Genomic DNA, 21,457 nt, shown 5'->3' on the forward strand with positions numbered 1-21,457 from the left:
CTGCACTTCCCTCCTTTGTCTGTCCTTGTTTGGCGCTGTTAGCGTTTTTCGGCGGTCGCTCGCTAAGGGGTCACGGTGAAAAGGGAAAAATGAGGGGGTTAGGTCCCGGTGGGAAGCGCGGCCACAGTTGCTCTGTTTCTATGGCACCTGTTGATTGGAGCAGTTATTTTTGTTTACAAATGCGCGGCCTGGGAACGCGTAGCTCCTTCGTTCCGCTTGCTTCATTCAAATTGTTTTAGGGGAAGCGGTGGGGGCTGCTCACAATGCATGCACTACGCGCACCGAAGTCGCTCTTTTCCGGTCTTAAGCAGTTTCCATAGATGCATGTCATGCTCTGGAGTCGTTTCGTGAGCGGAACCGCTCATTTAAACAGTCGTAGTTAGTTTACGTGATTCGCTTCTAATTGACTGCATGGTTTATGTCAAGCACATGGTTTTATTAGGCTCCCGTTTTGAAACTTTTTGCTCAGGTTTGTTAGGACTATGTCCTCGTGCTGTCCATAGCCGCACCGTGCAGGTTGCGGGTTGTTAATCGGACATCATAATGCCCAGTCGAACACGTGTGACGCCTTGTTTCGCCTCGCATATTTTGTCGAACAGCGCTGGCATCTTGCTGCTGGAGGAGCGTTTTGCTTTCGAATGGCAACTCGATGCGCTGCTTCTCGTTTATGCCATCGTGTAATGATGAAGCTGACGACGACTGTGAATTTCGGTGGTTGTTCTTCCCCTACCTTCATCTGCTGTTTACTGGCGGGGCGACCACTCCTCGCTAGCAACTTGTGCCGAGTTTAAGCTCGCACTGGGGAAGGCCTCGTGAAAGGGGTGTTTTATAAGATGAACGCCAACGCCAGACGTTGGGTTTTTACCTTTAGCTCGCGTCTTGGAACGTCTCGTAAAACATGGTGCTTGCCCATAACGACGCCTCCGCACTTTTTTATCGATAGCCGTCAGCTTTATCAGCGATTCTCGAAGCAAGAGCTGCATATTTCCACTGTGCAACCAACGCACCAACACGGGAATACAGTGACGTCAGTGCAAGCTATCACGCCTCCGAAAAGCCTGTCTGAAACTTTGTTTTCGAGGTCACAAAGCACGCCAGAGCAGTTGGACAGTGCTGTAACGGCTGCCAAGCACCGGCAGCAACTGGGCGCACTGCGGCCGTCGACTGCGAGCGATACCCGCTCCAAGCCTCCAAAACACATACACATACACTGTTGGGACTGGGCCATCCCAGCTCAGTCGCTACTGTTGCGACGTTGCCCTGTCCAGTCCGCTATCGACGCGTCACAGACCATAGCGACGAAGTAGCCCAGCTGACGGTTATTTCAAGCAGCATTTATATACAATATATACAAAGGTAGCAAGAGTGTTACATGGCTAAGACAAGCGCGATAGCACTTCTCAACTCAGGGCCTTCGATGAGATGCCGCCGCACCGTCGCTGCTTCCGGGCTGGTTTTATACCTCCAGGGTTCCGTTGCAGCCGCGTGCAGTTCCAATGCCTCCAGTCGGAGCTATCACTGGCCGCATAATGAATCTGGGGAATGGAGGCAAAGTGATTGCGTCAGCCAAGCCGCCCCGACCGGGGAAGGAAAGACGACTCTGCGGCGGCGTCTCCAGGCGCTACTTGCTGCGTGACTGCGGGGATTAGTTCGTCCCAGGCACGATTTGGTCCAGCCGTCGTGATGGGAAAGGGAGAGCAGACTCGGCCGCGCCTTTCCCGCCAAGTCGCGGCACGTCTGGCGCGGGCGGTTTGACCTAGGCGCGAATCAACCCCGCCATCGGCACGTCGCCAGGTGCAGCGAAATATGTGTCGGGCGCGTTGGCACAACACACACACGGATACAAAAACGAGTGGTCAAAGTCAGACCCGTTTCGGGGGCTCTTAACGGAAATGAACATAGGAGCGCGTAGCGCCCCTGTCGTGTCCCTTTCTCGATCGTGTCCCTTTCTTTTTACCCCCGAACTGCCCATTAAAAGAAAAACAAATCGACTCGTGTTTTTGTTCTGATGGTTCAGTCATGCAATATGTTTGGATAAATGTGACCAGTAAAACGCGTATTTTTAAGAAATTTCTACTGGATGCGTCAAATCGCTGAAGTTCACGGTTCATAGATTTGCGGGACGTCTTATTTGGCGATACCTCGTAGTTAGCCGAAAAATGTAAAAGGCCATCACTGCTGCAGGTGCCCTTTATGATGATGATGAGGATGATTAGTGGTAGCCTCTTTGTAGCGGGGTGATGACGTGTCATCTCATCAGGACCCTCCCCCCCCCCCCTACCGCTTACTCCCCCCCTCCCTTTGCCGCTTCGAGGCGCACTCCAGGTCTGCCCCCCCCCCGGAAAAATAAGGTCTACGCCACTGAGCGCTGGAGTTTTTTACATGCGCGGTAACGCTTGATGATACCGGTGGAGTTTTTTCTTTTGCTAAAGCCACTGCGCGAGCCAGGGACTCGGCGGTCGCCGCGAGGCACGCGCTCACGAGCTCTCCGCATTTTCTCGTTCCTCAAGGTTTTTGTCAATTTTTTTATTTTTTTTATTTTTCTAAAGCCACTGCGCTTGCCGGGGACGCTCGCCGGTCGCCGCAAGGCACGCGCTCACGAGCGTTCGGCATTTTCAAGTATTCTTTCCTGCAACGGCGAACTTACGGCTTGTGCAACAGCTCCGCTGTTAGAACTATTTTAGTGCGTTGCAAATCATGTTTATAGTTTTCATACCTAAGTCGACTCCTTGCTCAATGCGAAGCACGACTTTTCTGCTATGGCTTTACAAGGCCTTTAAAAGCCGGTGATGCATGCCTATGTTCAGTCTTAACCACACCCGGTTAGTTACCTTAACAATAACGACGTGCCGAGCAACGTCAAAATCAAATCATCGTACGTCGAGGTTAGTGCACTGGATGCCTACGTTTTCTAAGTTGAAGGCAGCAACACATTCGCTATAGGTCCAAACCAATGGACCATGCGCTTGAATGGTTCTGGCTGGGCTCTTAGTGGCTGTCTTTTAATGGGACATATCGATTTTTGCTTAAGCTTGGACTTGGCTGCACTATCCGGTTTTCGCTTGCGTTTGATATACGAATATAATTTTTGCGAGAGAAAATTTGACGTCCATTTTGTCGCCGTACGGCTATATTATACAAAAAAAAAAATCTGTACAGACTTCTCAGAAACTTCGTACTTGAAGCAAAATACCCTAATTCAGCCGTACGCCTATAGTATACAAAGGAAATCTATACGGCTCTCTCAGAAACTTCGCATTTGAAGAAAAATATCGAAATATAGAATTTTTTTTCCACGGCGATGTTTTTTTTACAACGGCAAAATCTACACGGCGAAGTCGTGTAGATTTAGGCGTACGGCCGCAGTTCAGGTATTTTTCTTGGACTGCGAAGTTTCTGAGACATCTGCATAGATTTTCGTTGTATACTATAGCCGTGCGACTGAAATTCGGGTGGATGTCAAATTTTCCCTCGCTTAAATGTATTCCACATTGAAGATATCCCTAAATCTGGTCGATTTACGATTATAATTTGCTTGTGGCATACCCAGCTTTCTCGCTCAAAATTACAACCTCTCGGGAACCTAGCAAAACCACTGTAGGAAAATGATATTTGGCATAAAGCTAGAAGCTAACGTGAAGATTAAAACGCCAAAAGAAGATTTCAGGTTTCTGACTATTTGTTTGTGTAATTCGCTGTCAAATCTAACTCCCCATGCATTTCTATGGGATATTTCCCGTGGCTCAGGAACCCAGTCGCGCAACGTGCGCTACTTGAAACTGGTCACAAAGCAAGTATTCACTCCAAATATTAGCTGTGCAAAAGAACTTTTCACTTCGATAAAAAATTGCAGTGTAATCACTGTTGAAAGGACTGCCATGAGCGGGAAAGCTGCACATGGGTCATTTGAGTGGCATTTTATTCCATTTAATAGCAAACGAGCGCAGTAGAGCTCTCGGGGATGCATGCGCGACCAGAATTCCGGAGGTCCTGGATTCGATTCCTATTCCGTCGCGAGGCCTCCTCAAATGAAGAGGCCACCCACCCCAACATTTTTTTTTTTGCTGAATAAACGTTTTGCCTCCTCCTCTTTTAACTAAATTTTTCACTTTTATTATCGTTGCACCGACGGCCATTTGAGGAGCGGTTCCGCTGCTGCAGGCGTTGGACGGAGGCTTTTATGCTCAACTGGACACTTGGTGCTTTTTTAATAAATAAATAAATAAATAAATAAATAAATAAATAAATAAATAAATAAATAAATAAATAAATAAATAAATAAATAAATAAATAAATAAATAAATAAATAAATAAATAAATAAATAAATAAATAAATAAATAAATAAATAAATAAATAAATAAATAAATAAATAAATAAATAAATAAATAAATAAATAAATAAATAAATAAATAAATAAATAAATAAATAAATAAATAAAATTTCTTGGGGAGATTAAGTCTGCTAACGTGCTACGAGGGCGATAGCCTGGTGATGCTTATCAACGACGCCTTTACTACTACATCGTATTATACCCCTGCAAATTTAGTATTACTTCCATCAAATGTTATTCGTTAAAAATGACATTTGTTTGCTGCCACACGAGAAAATGTAATGACATTTGACCAGAATGGTATTAGGGACCGAATGAGTTTGCGGAACCCATTCGATTGCGTTTTGCCAGCAAATGTGTTATCTCGACACCAGAGACTCGGTGGGAATGCCCGCCCAAAGCAGGTTACTAAAGCGTCAGTAGCAGGATTATATTTTTACACGCGTACAATTTTTGGTGGCTTATTTATGCATATGAAAGAAGCCATATAGGGTTGTAAAAAATAAAACTGGTAGTCTCGCTACCAGGCCAACCCCATCCGGTGTGATGGTCGCCAGCTTAAAGGGCATTCATAAAGTGCATTCTTAAAGTGCTTAAAGTGCATTCTTAAAGTGATTAAAGTGCATTCAAAGGTGCAGTAAAGTTGTTCAAGCTCTTATCGCTCAGTTTTTGCGAATATCGAAGCGCTTACTAAAATATTCCTCTGCGGAAGTTGCTACCGATCATTTGCAAATGACATTAATTTTGGCCGTGTATCAGCGCGTCAAGAAAATGGCATTAAGTCTAACGAATGACATTTGATCGGAATGACAATAAATTTGCCGTGTGGCAGGGGTATTAGCGTCTCTTCGCTTTCGTTTCTTCGTCTTTTCGTGCGAGTTAGCACAGGATTATTTACTGCTACATCGTTGCACCTGATCCACTCACGTGCCCTCACGTTCAGGTATCACGCCGCGCCCACCATTGTACAACTTCTACGCTTCCAGTTCATAGTTATGAGAATTTTGTGAAGGGGGCGCCTTACCCTTCGAGCTCCAGATTCCTGGACTAACCCCCCCCAGTTAGCATGGGCCACGAAAAAAGCAACAACCACAACGACAACAACTTTTTTTCTGCGCTGGCAACATAACGCGCATATTGGACAGAAACGCGGAGCATATGGTACCTTCCAAGTTGCACTTTAGTCAAATAATAATTAAGCTAAAGGCTATGATTACCAAAATGATTTTAGACCTGATTGATACTCAGTTTTGCACCAGTTTGTACCGTTGCCTCCTTACTAGTGCGAACTGTCAACGTTTTGCTCGCCGAATTCCAGATTACTTGTTTCGCTTTGCATATTAGCGTCATGACAACAACAGAACGGAGGCGGTCAGGGAACAAAGGCGTGTTAATGACATATTATTAGGAATTAAGAAGAAGTGCAGGGCATGTAATGCGAAGGCGAGATAACCGTTGGTCATTAAAGGTAACAGAGTGGATCCTGAGGGAGGTAAGCGTGGCAGGGGGCAGCAGAAAGTTAGATGGGCAGATGAGATCAAGAAGTTTGCGGGGACAAATTGGTCTCAATTCAGAATCTCTCGCGCCCGCCGTCGTCAAGATAACAAAAATCTAAGGCAAAAAATAGTGTGTATCACTGATGGATTAACTTGCGGAATGACTTCTTTAAGAGGTGGCTTGGCCGTTCTCCCTAATCTAAAAAGGAGCGGTGTGAACGTCACTGTATGCATACGATTGGTCAATTGAAACGATGCGATTCTGCAATCAAATGATGGTCAGCTGCGTTGTAACAACATTCGATCAGAGATAAGTGTCCGCTATTTTTTACCCTGTCCTGTAGCATAGATTTGGCAGAAAATTCCCCAAAAGAATGACACAATTTTTTATTTAATGCAGGTAGTTCCGACAATTCATCCGTTACAGCTCGTCTCCGAACACTGAAAGATATTGAAAGAATATGGCATGCAACAAAGCAGAAACAAAAAATAACTAACGCAGGGCGTTGGAGTCCATGAAGTATAAAACGAAACGACGTCTAGAGCATAAGTTGCTGACCTTGTGGCTCAAATCTCAAATTCCCTGAAAACAGGGCTGGGTACACATAAAGAACATCCCTCTCTACCTGTCAACCTCACAAGCTTTCAAACGCGCTATAAGTAGGCCGTAAGCCACGGCGTAACGCGCAACAAAGGCACCGTTATACAACAAAAGGCAGCGAAAATAAAAAAAGGAAACCAGCAAAGCAGAAAGAAACCGACGCTGGGGGGGGGGGAGGACAACATCCCACCAGCCAGTTTTTTTAGATGACCGGACTACAGGAACGAGGAAGAAAAAAAGATACAGGGATAACACGATGCCGCCCGGTAAAACGAGAAAACAAAAAAAGTCACGTTATTAGAGAGAGCGGTTATATCTCTAGTCCCCTCTCCCTCCCTCTTTCCCTCTCGTTGCGACCAGAAGACAATGCGAGCCGCCCCCCCCCCTCTACGACAACCATGCCTACAAACGCAGTCTAGCGTGTAAATGGACAAGCGGTGAAATGAAGCACTGCCCGCGTGAAAACAACAGCGTCGGGGACACAATGAGGCATTGCGGGGCGACCGACGAATGCAATATGCGTATGAATGAGATGCTGCTGCCCGGTCCGCGTTAGCGAGCGCTGCATATGCGTGCCGGCGAAGTTTCTATTTCAGAGCACGAGTCGATGCCCCCCGTCCTCCGACGGGGTGGGCTCGAAGAGCTGTAGCGTGGGATCCGGAGGCGGCGACTGAGCCACCAGGAAGTCAGTCACCAGAGGCCTGGGTGTCTGCAGCCGTGTACGGCGGGGTCGTCGCGACTCTTTCAGACGGTCGCGAATCGGGCGCGTGGTGTGAATGACCGCGCGAAATTTGACTAGCACAGTGACCGTACTAGGTCTGAAACAAATGATTAATCTTTCCGGGGGACCCGAGAAAACTGGATATGAGATGGGAATGTTTATACATATTCAGCATACTCGTCATCATCATCGTCATCGTCGTTGTCATCCTCAACAATGACCTTCATTCATACCCCTCCCAATGCTGCAAAATGCACGCTAATGAGTCGGATCGTGGTGTCGCCTGTCGCCTGCTTATCCCTAATGTGATGATCGGGCCACTCCTGCGTTTCGCGAGGAGCCGATTATGGTGATGTCGATAATGGTGACGATACATCGTCACGTATGGGAGAAGAGATGCTTTTTTTTTTTTTTTTTGCTTCTAGTGAGGCATACAACCTTTTGTATGGTGGGACATCCCTTATACAAAGTTTCGGCGCACGTTTGAAGAAGCCAAGGTGGTCTAAATTATTCCGAAGCCCCCCCCCCCCCCCCCCCCCCCTCCCCCCTCCCGCGCGCTCCCCGCATAAAAAAAAAGAAAATAGAACGACGCAGATAGTCAGCTTCTACTCCACAGGCACCGATGCGCATTCAAAGCATGTACTGAGCCACGGCTGAAATGGTTGATAAGGATTTGAACCCATCTCTCTTGAATCAAAGCTGCGTGCATACGTCTTCCGGCAAGGCTCATAACGTACAAGCGTGTGGGCTGAGCTCAGAATCCCTTTTCAAGGAAAACAGTGCATTCGAGATAAAACAGGAGAGAAGTAAATAAGTTTACATGTCATGCGCATCGAAGTTGTGGCTGGGCTACGACATAGAGTTTCATGCTAATATACTAAAGGGAAATCTGGCGCCACTGTTTAGGGGAGCCGTGCTTCAGCGACCGTTCCGTCATGTACCGGGCAAGCACATTCCACTTGTCCTAGGCATGGCTCATGAACAGGTTGATAAGTTGCCTCTGGCTGCAAAAAAGCAACAATATTACTGCCAAAAATTATTAAAATTTCGTTTTGTTCTTACAAAATTAAAGCTCCAGAAAGATTTATTTGTCAGGGAATATTCAGAAGCTCCGTATAAGATGAATAAGAAAAAGAAGTCACCCGTTTTTATTGATTTTGAATTTGAGACAAAAAAGAAGCCACGTGGATAACCAAGCCAAGTAGGCGAGGAACGTCGCTAGCTGCAATGGCGCCGCCCACGGCGGCCCGGGAATGCAGCGCCAGATTTCTCTCTGATATATATTAGTATGATACTCTATGGGCTACGAGGCTCATTGTGGCGGAGGAAGCACGTGGTCTTCAACGCCTGTCAAAATCTCGACACAGGAGCGCTCCCGTCTTTCGCCCAAATAAGAAAAATGGCCGCTGTGACGGCGTTCGACCTCGTGTCCTTGGGCCCAGCACAGGAGGGTGAGAGCTTTTACTTAGAGGGAAGACTTTAGGCAAATTTGGAGAGAAGGACAGACAGTGGGAAGTGAGGCTCTGTGGTGGCCTCAATACAAAATATCTGGATGCGCGCTCCTAAGGGAGTTGGGCGGCCGGACGGGTGGGCTGTGTTGTCGTAGCGAGTTCTTCCTCCTCAAATCAACAACCAACCTTCTTGTACGCATTTCTTTGCTTTCCACAGTCACTGCCTTGAAATTGTAAGCAAGAGGAATAGACATTTATTGAAAGGGACCATGCAGACAAAATACAAGTTTGTTTCATTCGAAAGATTTCGAATTTTATAGTGCCCCCAGCGCTTGTCCGGCAGCCAACGCTGCCATATTCACTGCGAAATTAATCAATTTAGGTCAAAATTTTGATTCTGTTGACAAACCTTTTATTTTAGTGATGACTGCCATGACGTCAGAAGGGCGGTATTCAAAAGCAATTCAAGTGCGTTATTAGGCTCTGCAGCCTTGTTTACTGTCAGTCCTCCAAGATGGCGCTGCCATACTCAGCTGCGAAGCGTTGGCCGCCGTTGCTTTGTTTTTGGACGCATTTGCACCTGGCTCGTTTTTGTTATGGTAGGAAGTAATTGTTTCGTGAAACATGAGGTAGGCTCGACAAACACGGTCACGTAAGACTATGTCGCTTGCGCCAATCAGACAGTGTCGTGTAAAACAACTCCAAAGCTGCGGACAGCTGTGCACTTAAAACAAGCCTAGTGCGCCCAGTACCAACAGCAGTGAGCATCGCTATTTCTTTGTTTACGTGTATTTTCGTAACTTTCATTGTTTATCCCACCATTCTTACTGCTGCAGAATGAAGAGGCATTACATTTAAGCACAAATAGCTCGTTCGGAAATCTTATAAGCCCTGGCTAAATTGCGTTTACTTTTGCCGGCCTCAGCGAATACTGGGCATATGACATCATAGGTTCTGTCGCGGGAAATGAGCTAGTGGGTCGCATGGCCATTCCATTTTTTCCTAAGTGTATATATCTTATTTGAGCGGAGTGTGCCTTACAAGTGGTGTCAGTATGATTCTAACGAGGCAATCTTTCGAATGAACCAAACTTGTGTTTTGTAAGGTATTCAGGCGGGAATGTGGTCAGCCGCCTACATCCAGGTGGCCGCCAACCTGCGGCGAAACCAGGGATCGTCGCACAGGGCTTCTTGAACTTCCGGCGCTGAGCTGGTCAGCGCAGATTCCCGCTGCTCAAGGGCTGCTTTGTCAACGGGGTTGAGATTGTGTGGGCAGGAGAATGCGGGACGATACTTCGCAAGGGGTGACCTGCAGTGCGGGCAGGTGGCAAGATGGATGGTGATATCTTCGAGAGAATTATGTGATTGTAAAATGTTTCTGTTTGCAGTCTTCGGAGTGTGTATGCTCGGTAGTTAGATAGCAAGATGTGTGACGAAGGATATGTTCTTGTCATGTGTGTTTAAAGAGAGAGTAGTGAGGCGTAATTGGGGCCGATAAGTGCTGGACTTCTGGCTGAAGGTTCCGTGAAGAAATGAATAAATGAGCTCGCCATAAATCACGTACCAGGGACCGCCGCACGTTACGAAAACGACTGGAGTAGACATAGAGCCGAAGCCGCGCAATGTGCCATCTATGTGCATGCGTGCTGGGCCCAAGCAGAACGGATTCTGAACGTCATAGCGCGTGCTCTTGTTGTCGCCGCCGCACGCAGGGCAAAGGACATGCGGCTCAGGACCGGCGGGCTGGTCCTGACCGTGTGGACTGCTGGTGTCCTTTTCAGCGTCGGCGCCATGGCGGGTCCTCAGGCGAGGGAGCTTCCCACGCTCAGGGACGTCCAGTTCTGGGACAAACCCACAGGTGAGCAGCCTCCCTGTTGCGCAGCTGCCTCTTGGGATAAGAGGACCTGTTCATAACTAGGTCTGTTTCTTGAAACAGTCTTCTCGTGTCACTTGTTAAGGACTTGGTAAGTTAACAAGTAAGTTAGCGAGTAAGAAAGCATGCAAGCAAATAAGTTCGCGATTCAGTAAGTAAGTACGTAGTTCGGTGAGTAAGCAAAAAGTAAGTAAGTAAGTAAGTAAGTAAGTAAGTAAGTAAGTAAGCAAGTGAGTAAGTAGGTAAGTAAGTGGGTGAGTAAGTAGATAAGTAAGTAAGTGGGTGAGTAAGTAGGTAAGTAAGTGGGTGAGTAAGTAGATAAGTAAGTAAAATAAGTAATCAAGCAAGTAAGTAAGTAAGCAAGCAACCAAGCAAGCAGGTAATCAAGTAAGTAAGTAAGCAAGCAAGTAAGCAATCAAGCAAGTATTTCGCTATTAAGATAGCGAGTAATAAGACATTCTCAATCAGTCAGTCAAGAGTCAGTCATCAGTAAGTCAGTCTTAGTTCGCTGGTAACTTGGCGGATATAAGAAATTAGCGTAAACAAGGTCAGTCAGCCAGTCAGGGAGTAACTTTGTGAATAGAAGGTATTAGAACGTCGAATCGAGCACGCAGACCCATTGACATGGTTCCTGGCCTGTCCCGTTGATGTCGCAGTCGTGCTGCACCCGAGGAACGAGCAGTGCCCCCAGGGAGAGGACACCGTCACCTTCGAAAAGACGGTCGCCATGAAGCCTGCGTCCCGGAGGCTGTCGCCCATGTTCGCGCCCCGGGAGGACTTCCGCTCACGGGGCGCCGTCACCTCGGACTGCCTGCGCCGCTGCCAGGCGTCGCCCCGCTGCCTCGGCGTGGTGGTCAACTACGAGCACAACGCCTGCTTCGCGGCCACCGCGCTCGACGACGAGGACGTGGCCAACGCGCTCGGCACGGCCGACCAGCCGCCGCTGGTGCCGGCCTCGGACCGCTCAAACTACTTCGCCAAGATCTGCGTCCACGGTAAGCGCGACGAACGAGTGGAATCCGAAACACCATAACGCAACAACCCTCCAATATAGGATGCTCAGAATGTAATACAGCTCTTTGACTGGGTGCATCTTGGGACACAACGGGTTGCTACATCGGTATGGCGTAGCTGAGTTGGCGTACGTTGAATTGAATTCAGTTTATTTTACAATCAAGTTACGGGATATACGAGAAAAAAAGCTGTTAAAACAGCTTGAGGGGACGATAGAGCGAACTGTATAGTATCTGTCACCTTTTACATGGCTAATATATGTCGAGCAGCATCGACATGGCCAGATACAGGCGATAGCGAAAACTTCCATTAGACGCAAGGCGTTAGTACTGCACCGAGGCCCTGCCGGGTAGTCGGGAAGTTGAAACTTTCTTGCCGATTGCGTCCTCCTCTCCTTCCTGGTGGTCCGTTCCACACACTCCGTATTCTTCTTTGAGATAGTAGCCAGCAAGCCATTATGCTTTAGCTCGCCGCTTCTCTTCCCATTGCTTGTATTCACTGGCGAGGCGCGCATGCAGGCAACCGTGTGAGTGGGCCGTCACTGTTTCCGTCGGGCTCCGCGGGATGGCGGTACTTGTCCGTGCTAAGCACATGACTGTGTTGCATGTCACAAAGTCTACCTCACCGAACGCAAAGTATTGCCTCGAGTCTACTGTGAGTGCGATTAATAACATATGTGTTGATACAACCGTTGAGAATCGGGTTGAAACGGAGCAGACGACTCACGCCGGTGTTTTTTTTTCTTCGGCGTGCGGGCGCAGTGGCACAAGCCGCGCCATGTCCGTGGCCGTTTCTAGTGTTTCCAAGCAAAGAAATTGACAGCGAAAATTTTCAACGAATACCACCTATTGATGTTCCAGCCTTGGATACCCTTGATTATACCAATGAATAGTGTGCATTTTCAGGTAACCTCCAATCGTCTTTTACGACTGCATGACATGCTGTACGACCAGTCACGCAACAAGGAAGGCATGGTGTTTTTTCACACCATGCTTGGCGAGCACCGGCCGAAATGTCGGCGTGTGGCCTCAGGATTTAGCGCACAAATTTCGCAATTCAAAAGAGCGATGCAGCGTATAGCCCCCGTTCCCAATGCGGCCACATTGTGTTCACAGTGTTCGGTTAATAGTTTTTTTACGACTCCATTACTATCTTTAGCCTCCTCCCCACGCTACAGAGGAAATGCTCATGACGAAGTGGAAGCTGAGGACAGCTGGTAGCATATCAGAGCACGAATGACGCGCTAGATAACAACTTGAGATTAGCGGCGCAAACACCACCACCACGGTTTGCACGGTTTGTACTTAATCATTGTTTTCTCCGCTGTTGGCGTATAGTTAAGATAAAGACAAGAGATAATAAAACGCTGCTGTCTTCAGCTTCGTCTACGGTGATCCGAAGTGCGGTGTACGGTTGTGTGGACGCGAACTTAGAGGAAGACGAGTGTCCCGGAGGGCCGTACAGCGAGTGAGAAGTACGAGTGTGCGCCTCTGGTCCCGCCACAGGTCCGACATGCGACAAGGACTGGCTGATGGAGCGCGTGCCGGACAAGGAGCTGCGGGGCTTCGACGACCGGGTGGTGTCGGGCGTGCCCAGCTGCCAGCGCTGCCAAGAGATGTGCCTGCACGAGTCCTCGTTTCCCTGCCGCTCGGGGGAGTTCGACGGCCGGGCCCGGGAGTGCCGGCTCAGCTCGCAGGACAGGCGCTCGCAGCCCGGGGCCTTCGGGCCCGCGCAGGCGCCGCACGTGCACTACTTCGAAAACCTCTGCTTGCCGCGTGCGTGAGCTGTGCCAATGGCAAGGTTTATTGATTGGGCCATTGACTCATTCATTCATTCATTCATTCATACATTCATACATTCATACATTCATTCATTCATTCATGCGGCAGGACAAGATGCTGGCCCATGCGGGAGAGGCAATGCATAGCGAGTAATACATGATTGATTGTCTGACTGAACTGGTTTAATGATTGATTGACGGATCGATTGATAAAACTTTAGAGCAAAGGTACCTCAGTAGAACACACTGTTGGGCATGTTGGTGCATATTTCGTAAAACTTAAAGTGCGATTTAACAAGGAGGACAGAAAGACGACAAACACAAGCGCTCACTCGCAACTAGCTTTATTCGAGGCATCGACTCATATATGTACACAAAAATTTCCCGGAGCATGCGCACGAGAAAACCACAAAAACAATGGGGAGATAAGCTCCCTGGCCATTGTGTTCTCACTCTTGCCCAGAATAGTAATCTTCTCGAAGAAAGGTCTGCATTTGACTGTGAAGGACTGAATGGCCTGCACTGATCACCATGCGCTGGTAAATGCGCGCCCCTATTTTTGTCTTGTGACGAATTGTGCTCGCGTGCGCCATCATTGACACATCTGCCCGTCTGGCCGATGTAGGCCTCCCCGCATGAAAGCGGTATCTCGTACACCCCCCCTACGCCACAGGACATAAGTCGCTTAGCGTGCTTCTTTTCGCACTTTTTCTTTTTTTGCCACGCCAGAAACTTGCACACATAGGCGACCAACTTTGTGTGGAGCGGAAAACACCACAGGCACTTTGTGTCTTTCTGCCACCTTCTTAGAGCAAACCGCTAGCGCGATGTTAGGGCGCCCGCCTGGTGAGAGGCGGGTCAGCGACTCCAACCCCTGCTGTGTGGCAATTGAGGAGTAGTGGTTAGGTAGGTGTGTAAGGCATTCCACTGCAATGTTGTAGAGAGTGTCCATGAATCTTTAGCGACGCCAGCGCCACCTCGTTTCTGTGGCGTCGCGCTGTGAAGTAGCTCTAATGAAGACGAATGACGAGTCGGTGGTTGCAAACGGTCCCTCGATATGGCGCGCGATGCGCAGACTCTCCGTCTGGCAGCGGCGGCGGCAGTTGCGACTTCGAGCTGCACAAGGACGTGGACCTGCGGCGTCCGGACCAGGTGCGGAGCGCCTTCAGCGCGGACCAGTGCCGCTCCATGTGCGAGACGTCGCGGGAGTTCGCGTGCCGCAGCTTCAGCTTCGCGCCGGCCTCGGGCGTCTGCGCCATGTCGGGCGACGACACCGTCAGCCTGGGGGGCTTCGCGCTGCGCATGACGCCCGGCGTCGGCTACTACCAGAGGCCCACCTGCCCCGAACGTACGTTCCTCCTCACACCTGTACTAGCTACACGGCTGTTTCGACTGAACCTTCCGAAGGGCGTCATTCCGTTCCGAGATCTGCCCAACCGACACGTTTCTTGACACCAAGCTGGACTTGACTTTCGAAGATTGACATATCACATGATTTAAAGGATATCTGGACGCCATCTACACACATGGAATAAGAGATTGTAGGTGGCAATGCCTTTACAAGAGAGTTCATCTCAATTATGAAAAAAGTGCAGCTCAACACTCCACCTTGTGGCACGCCATTTTCTTGCACGTGAACCCTTGAGAGTGCACTACCGAATTTCACGTGAAAGGTTCTCTCCGACAAGTAACTAGTAAGGGTGTTTAACATGTTACCCGAGACACCGAATGACTTGAGGTCACTAGGTATACCGCAACCCCAAGCGGTGTCATAGGCCTTCTCGATGCTGAAAAATACCGTAAGACAACTGTTTGTGAACGAAGGCATCCTTGATATATGATTAAAGTATCACGAGTAGGTCGTTCGTGTATCGCCTTGGCCTGAAGCCTGCCTGGCAGCTCTCGAGAAGGCCATTGTACTCCAAAATGTACACGAGCCTCCGGTTTGTCATCTTCTCGAGAAGCTTGCACATGCAGTGTCAGTAGATAAGGTAGATGAGTACCGCCACTGAGGCAAGCAAGTCAGCAACGGCGGCCATTTTGTCGCTCATCAGTGTTGCGAGAGTGCAGCATCTACTGCCTGGACGTAAACTTCTACCAAGTGGTTTGTTAACAACACTACCGAAGATGCTGCAAAATGGCATCTTTGGACACACTTCCGCTGCAGAAAGGCTGTTACACGCGTTACCTTTGATTCGCACTCCGAACGACGTCAGTGGCGCGCAGCCGCAGAGCAGGGAGGACAAGCTAAGCCTACCAGAGTTGACCGACTAAACCGACTAAATCGCATAAACAACAAAATGGCGGCGCCCGTGAACCATCGCCGTGTAAACAAATGTAACGTAGGGCGAACTGGCCAATGATCATGGCGGCGGCACGGAACAATAGGAGAAAAGAGTGCCGCTGCTCTGCACCCTTATGTAGTGGCACTGGCTACAGTCATGGCCAAATGAAATGTGAACACGAAAGTATGAACCAGAACACGCCGAATGGGAAAATACTGTTCGCGGAGGTCCAATAATGGCGCGCTGTTTGCGCATTTGAATAGCCAAATTTCCCCAAATTTGTGAATGTAATTAAGCCACGAGTCGATTTGACTTGCATGGAAAGGAATGACGTTATTTGGGCGTTCCGTTTCATATTTCTGTGATGGCGTTTCATTTGTCCATGGCTTATACAAGCGAGGAACTTCCGGTGCGATGCAGAATGGTAATTGAACGTGTTTATATGCCGCGCCCCGCCCCGCTCCCAAGCCGACCTAAAACATACAACGCCACCCTTGTTTACGAAATGAATGCGTAGAATCGAGCCAAGAGAATATTTTACAGCAAAGAAATTCCGGGTTTTGCTAAAACATGGTCACTACTGGATCTTAAACACTGGTCGTTCTCGGAAAAAACCCGCAGTTCCATCCGTGTAGGCTATATTGAGGCCGAGCGGCGGGGTTGTTTTAACAGTTGCTCGAAACGATAAAAGAAGGGATCGAAGCAAAACAGTAGATGGCGAAAATATGAACCACAGGAAATATGAAAATATGTACCTACAGGATGTAGAGGGCTTGTATGCACGGGGGGGGGGGGGGGGGGGATGAACTGAATCTCGCTTCCGAAGGTCTTCCAACGAGCGAGTGGCGCACTGTCCATCTATAAGGCGCGGTTGTGGGCAGCCACCGACAGTGCCGCCGGCCGCCGGTTAGGTTTTTGCCATGACATCCGCGCGCAGCTTTTCAGAGTTCCACATGGCTTGAGCTTTGAGCAATGCCACGTGTAGCACAAGTTATATATGGAAGCGGTGACGGCGAGGCCTCTGTTGGATACAAGTGGTTAACGCAACAAATCAGTATTATTAGTAGCAGCAGCATTAATTGCTTAAAAAAACTGCCGTTTTGGTGTTTACCCCTGTTTGTTTATTTTTAATTGGATTTAAACCTGCCATAGCTAAGCTCGAGCGGGTGTTGTTCCCCAGTCACTTTTTTTTCGGGGGGGGGGGGGGGGAGACCATGGAAGACGAACTAGAATTGGAATTATTGTGAAGCGTTAGGACTCAAGTAACATTAATTCCAAATTACTCGATGGGTCGTAGCGTTGCGTACGTGGAACGTGTAATGCTTTGCAGCAATGTTATCGTTTCAGGTATTCCTTGCAGTCCTCCTAACATCCTCCACGCGTACACTTTGTTGGCATTAATTTTCGTATTGTCCGTACCAATCCTTGAATCTCAGTGGTGCGCTGGACCTAAGGCCTATGCCGGAGAACACCTGGGCACTCTTTTCTTTTTTTCTGTTTGACAGGGGTTGAGGGAGGGTGGAAGCGGGTGAAAAAAATAATTTGTCAGCGAGTGATCTTGCTTCTAGAAGAGGGCTCAGAGCAGAGAAGACAAAGTCAGGACGAGACGAGCGTCGGCCCGTTTTTCACTGCCTTCGTCGTCTCTGCTTTGGGCCCTCTTCTACAGCAGTCGTGAACCAACCCTCCCAGCAATCGTAACTGATGCTCTAAAAAAGTATCTTCGCCATGAGACAGCCGACGTGGCGGACTTTCCTCTTCACAGCCGTGCAGCTGTCGTGCACGCGGGAGTCCATGGCGCTGACCCTGCACACGAAGGACCCGTTCGGCGGCCGGATCTACCCGCGAGACGAGACGGCCGGCTGCGACGTCCAGGGGCGCGGCTCGAGGGAGACGACGCTCGTCATGGGACTCATGGATAGGCGCTGCGGGGTCTCCGAGGACGCAAGTGTCTCCCCACGTTGTCTCTCAGCAAACGCCTTGTACCTATTGCACTCTAATGTGCGACCTTGACAAAGGTCACGTTCGAAGTCAGCATCACTTCTAATCTTTGTCTGATTTGTCAGCCACATACTTTTGAGTTTAAGGCGTAAGCCTTAGAAGGCCTATTGCGCTTTCAAGGAAAGCTTATTCCGGCTTCCTGCACTGGGCTCCGTAACAGAAAATCTGCTCCTTCACAGAGAGAGCAAGAGAGAGAGAGAGAGAGAAATTTCATTGAGCCAAGCTATGTTACGGGGACGTGGTGGTCACTGGCCTTAGCCTGGAGACGACAATGGCAGCCCCGTTCGTCACAGAGGCTTTAACCTCCGCATCAGAGCTGCCCAGCGCCCTCTCCCAGTGCTCGTCGCAGGTGATAGAGGCAAAAGGATCAGTGTGGGGTAAGGTGGCGGAAATTCCGCATGATGGGCAGTTCGGGGAGGGAAATAAGACGGGTAGATTCGATGTGCTCCTTCGGAAGCGCTTGCTATATTACAAGGCGCTAGATACCACGAAGCGTTCCATAGCACGAGGCGTTCCACATAGCGAGCTTATGCTCGACATTAGCGAGAGGTGGCCGTGCACTGCAGATGAAGGTAGAAAAAAAGCGTAGCCAAACGAACGAACGACAAGCAACGAAGTTCACCATCGTCCTTCGCTGTGCCATTGGACGGCAGCAGGAACGAGCAGTGGCGCAACGCCTACGAGGCAGATCGAAGCCATTCAAAACTGCTTTATACGCATGTCAAAGGAAAGCGCCTCAAACGAAAAATTAAAAAACTCCCGCCTCCCCTCGCGGGAACTCCTGTGTAGATGCGACGCATAGGCGGAGCGGCGAAGGGAACACGTTTTATAGCGCGCATAACGTTGAGGGGACTGCGTAAGCTCGTCCCAGTCGATGACGACGTTGGCGTACTTGTAAAGCGGCGTGGACTCTAGGTGTTTGAGCCAAGCGTGGATGTTGCTTCGCCGGAGAACGGCACACCGGTTATATGCGCAGCGCGCCCGAAGGAGAGGAAACCGCGGAAGAGAGAGTACTGCACATGCGCCGGCCCCAGCGCGTCTGCCGCGCCTATGACGCAACGTGCCGCGGCTATGACGCAACACAATCCAACACAATCCACTTTAATCCAATCCAATCCAAATCCAATCCAACCGGATCCAAGCCAAGCCAAGCCAAGCCAAGCCAATCCAATCCAATCAAATCCAATCCAATCTAATCCAATCCGATCCAAAGCCCCTCGCGAGAGAGTGTTCGTTATCGGAGAGGAGAGGGGGTGAGCGGCGGAGAGCGGCGGAGGGCGCAGCTCGCGCGGCGAGGAGAATGGCAGATGGGTGGACAACGCCGACAACAACGACGACGACGCCGGAGGGACAAGGCGAGTGAATCAGATGCTCTGCATCTAAAAGTTCACAAAGCCGTTCCGACAAAGCTAAATGGAAGCAAAGCGCCGGCGTTCAACTAAATATGGACGAATTCTCATTCACAACCCGTAAGAAATGCTTGGGTGACCTCGAAGTTTTTGTTCTTGGATCCCGACGAAGCTGCCAACAAGAAATAAACCAGGCTCCTAAAATAACGTACTGGTCATGACTGAGGAGGCCTGGCGTCTAGACCATATCTGACGCTCCTCTAATGCACAGACGAGCTCGCTGGTCTCAGTTCTCGGTAAAACGCCCGTAAGGATTATTTTAAAGACGATAGTCTTTCTTGGCTACTCAAAACACAGAAATTTTGGTCTGTCTGTATGCCTGTCCGTCTGACTGTCAGTGACTCGATTCAGCCACCCGGCCAAAGTAAAACAAGGCCTGCGCAGTAGTCTTATATAGTCACAGCTAAATCTACCCGTCTAAGTCCTGTGTAATGTTCATACTTGTCAACATTGTTGAAGAAGAACAAGACATTACGCAAATATAGGCCAACAAAGTAATACAGAAGTGATATTTGCAGTGTTCCTTAATAAAAAATCATACATGCTTGATTTTTGTGAAACTAAATACTTGATCAACTGCAGCAAAAAAAATCACTCCGCCGTCGACTGCTGTCGCCCGCGCCACCTCTGGCGCCATTTTAAGTATCAAGCGGCAACAGTTACGAAGGGTTCCACTAGATAGGTTCCACGTTCTGCTTGGAACGCACGTGGAGTAGGGCATCGTGGTTCTAAAAACGTTGAAGTAGGGTGCCTCGATTCACGCACGCCTCCGCCATCCTGCAGCGCTGACATCGAGACACCGGGCCTGCAGCAGTGGAACGCGGTAAATTTAAAACGATTTAAGCAAACCTTGAGCGTGTTTACCTAGGAGGAGCGCGACGCAAGATGAACAACATGAGAGGTAAGCGGGAGAGCGAAGGGAGGCATTTACTTGGCAAAAGTCGATAAAGACTGTTGTCTTTTGTCGACATTTGCAACGAAAGGAGCAGATACGCGGCCAATTTTTTAATGCAGCACTAGGGAACTTGGCTGAAACTTCAAAGTAGTCTATTGTGTTTCGCCATTCCTCCACGCATATAGGACATTCAAAGAATGGGTCAAAGACACCTCGAGCAGCGCACAGAGCCTTTTCCCTCAGTTTTACACATTCGAACTCAGCAAAAAAACGAAATGAAAGAAAAAAAAACATATATAGCAAACATACGCCTTTGGAAATTTGGGGTCATGATTGAATATGTTTAGAAGAAAATATTATATTGTTCGAAAACAACGTTTTTTTTTTCGCCACAACAGAGAGAGGATGCGCTCCTGCCGGCTGGGCGCATACATGCTTGAACAGGGGCCTACCGTGTCTGCACGATTCCGACGCGCACTTTTTTTTTTTTTAATGAAAATAGGCGATCAAAAATACCTGCGCGTTACAATCTGACTCAAAACTCCAAAACCTCCAAACCTAAACTGCCAACTCGAAACAGAAATGAAGCGGCTTCGTTTGAACGCAAGATAATTTTTTTAGGGGATAACGGAAGGGAACCGGGCAGCATCCCACGCATAAGGCGTCGTGTCTTCGCGATTGGCGTAAACAAAGGAACCACATTTTAAAACGCAAAGCTTCACAGAAGGGCTTTAGCTGTCCACAGCGTGGGGCGATTTATGTACAATTAGATATTCCATCTAATTCTGAGGTGTCTCTTACGGACAGTTTTTTGTAGGCACGGCAGAGTCGGCGCCGAGATATCTTCGTGAATTCGGGGTGTTGACTTCTACTACGCGTTACAATTGCGAGCGCGTTAGAATCGTGCAAATATAATTATTTCACCGCCCTTAAAGGCACCCTCGCCCCTTCAGTGTATGAACCAACGCCGTCTGTACGACATTGCCTGTCGCATTAGCTGCTTTGCAATGGAACTTGTAGGGAGGCCTGAGGCATGTCCGCATGCACGCGAGCGCGACACACCACTGATCGGGTGTAGCCCGGAACAACCCATTCCCGCTTGAACCCGTCCCTCCTGAACATATTACCGAAACATTTTTCCCGTGTGCGCCCGTTCCCAAAACGCCCTTCCCGTTTCAACCCGCTCCCAAAACGCCCGCCTCAAATAGTTGAGATAAGTTTCTGAGCTCGCAGTGCGCTTTGAGCCTCCAGAATTGTGCTGGGCAAGGTAGTGTAGGTTACTCAGTAATTACTACAAAATATTTTACTAATTTCTTGCCTGAATATTTAGCGAAGGGTCCAATTCTATTTTACCTTGGCTCTAACTCTACTCGGTAGATGGCGCCACCGACATGTTCTCTTTTTAAAGCTCTACGAGTGATGGCTACAGCATTCTCAAAACTACAGTTATTGTGAACGCTTCACCCTAAAAGTGAAATATTCAAACTACTTTAAATGAAAGCAAATAGATATGAGCAACAAAATAATGCGTGATTTATTTTGAGATTCATCAGATGTCGTTACTTGCGCCGCGCCGGCCGGATTACGCAAACCGCAAACGGTGT

General features: G+C 48.8%; 1 protein-coding gene across 3 annotated transcripts in view; it reads left to right on the top strand.

Moving 5' to 3' along the window:
* LOC144163393 (uncharacterized) overlaps nucleotides 1–21,457 on the top strand; it is a 65,781-nt gene that overhangs the window by 25,632 nt on the left and 18,692 nt on the right. For all 3 annotated transcript variants that reach the window (XM_077694365.1, XM_077694363.1, XM_077694364.1), the window contains exons 2-6: nucleotides 10,312–10,457; nucleotides 11,129–11,467; nucleotides 12,992–13,261; nucleotides 14,342–14,614; nucleotides 17,314–17,492. In XM_077694365.1, coding sequence (XP_077550491.1) covers nucleotides 10,322–10,457; nucleotides 11,129–11,467; nucleotides 12,992–13,261; nucleotides 14,342–14,614; nucleotides 17,314–17,492 — 1,197 coding nt within the window. In that variant the 5' untranslated portion in view covers nucleotides 10,312–10,321. The remainder of the gene's footprint in view (nucleotides 1–10,311; nucleotides 10,458–11,128; nucleotides 11,468–12,991; nucleotides 13,262–14,341; nucleotides 14,615–17,313; nucleotides 17,493–21,457) is intronic.

This window comes from Haemaphysalis longicornis, unplaced genomic scaffold, assembly GCF_048455015.1.
Source record: "Haemaphysalis longicornis isolate Haplotype H1 unplaced genomic scaffold, Haemaphysalis longicornis Haplotype H1 scaffold_12, whole genome shotgun sequence".
Lineage (NCBI taxonomy): Eukaryota > Metazoa > Arthropoda > Arachnida > Ixodida > Ixodidae > Haemaphysalis > Haemaphysalis longicornis.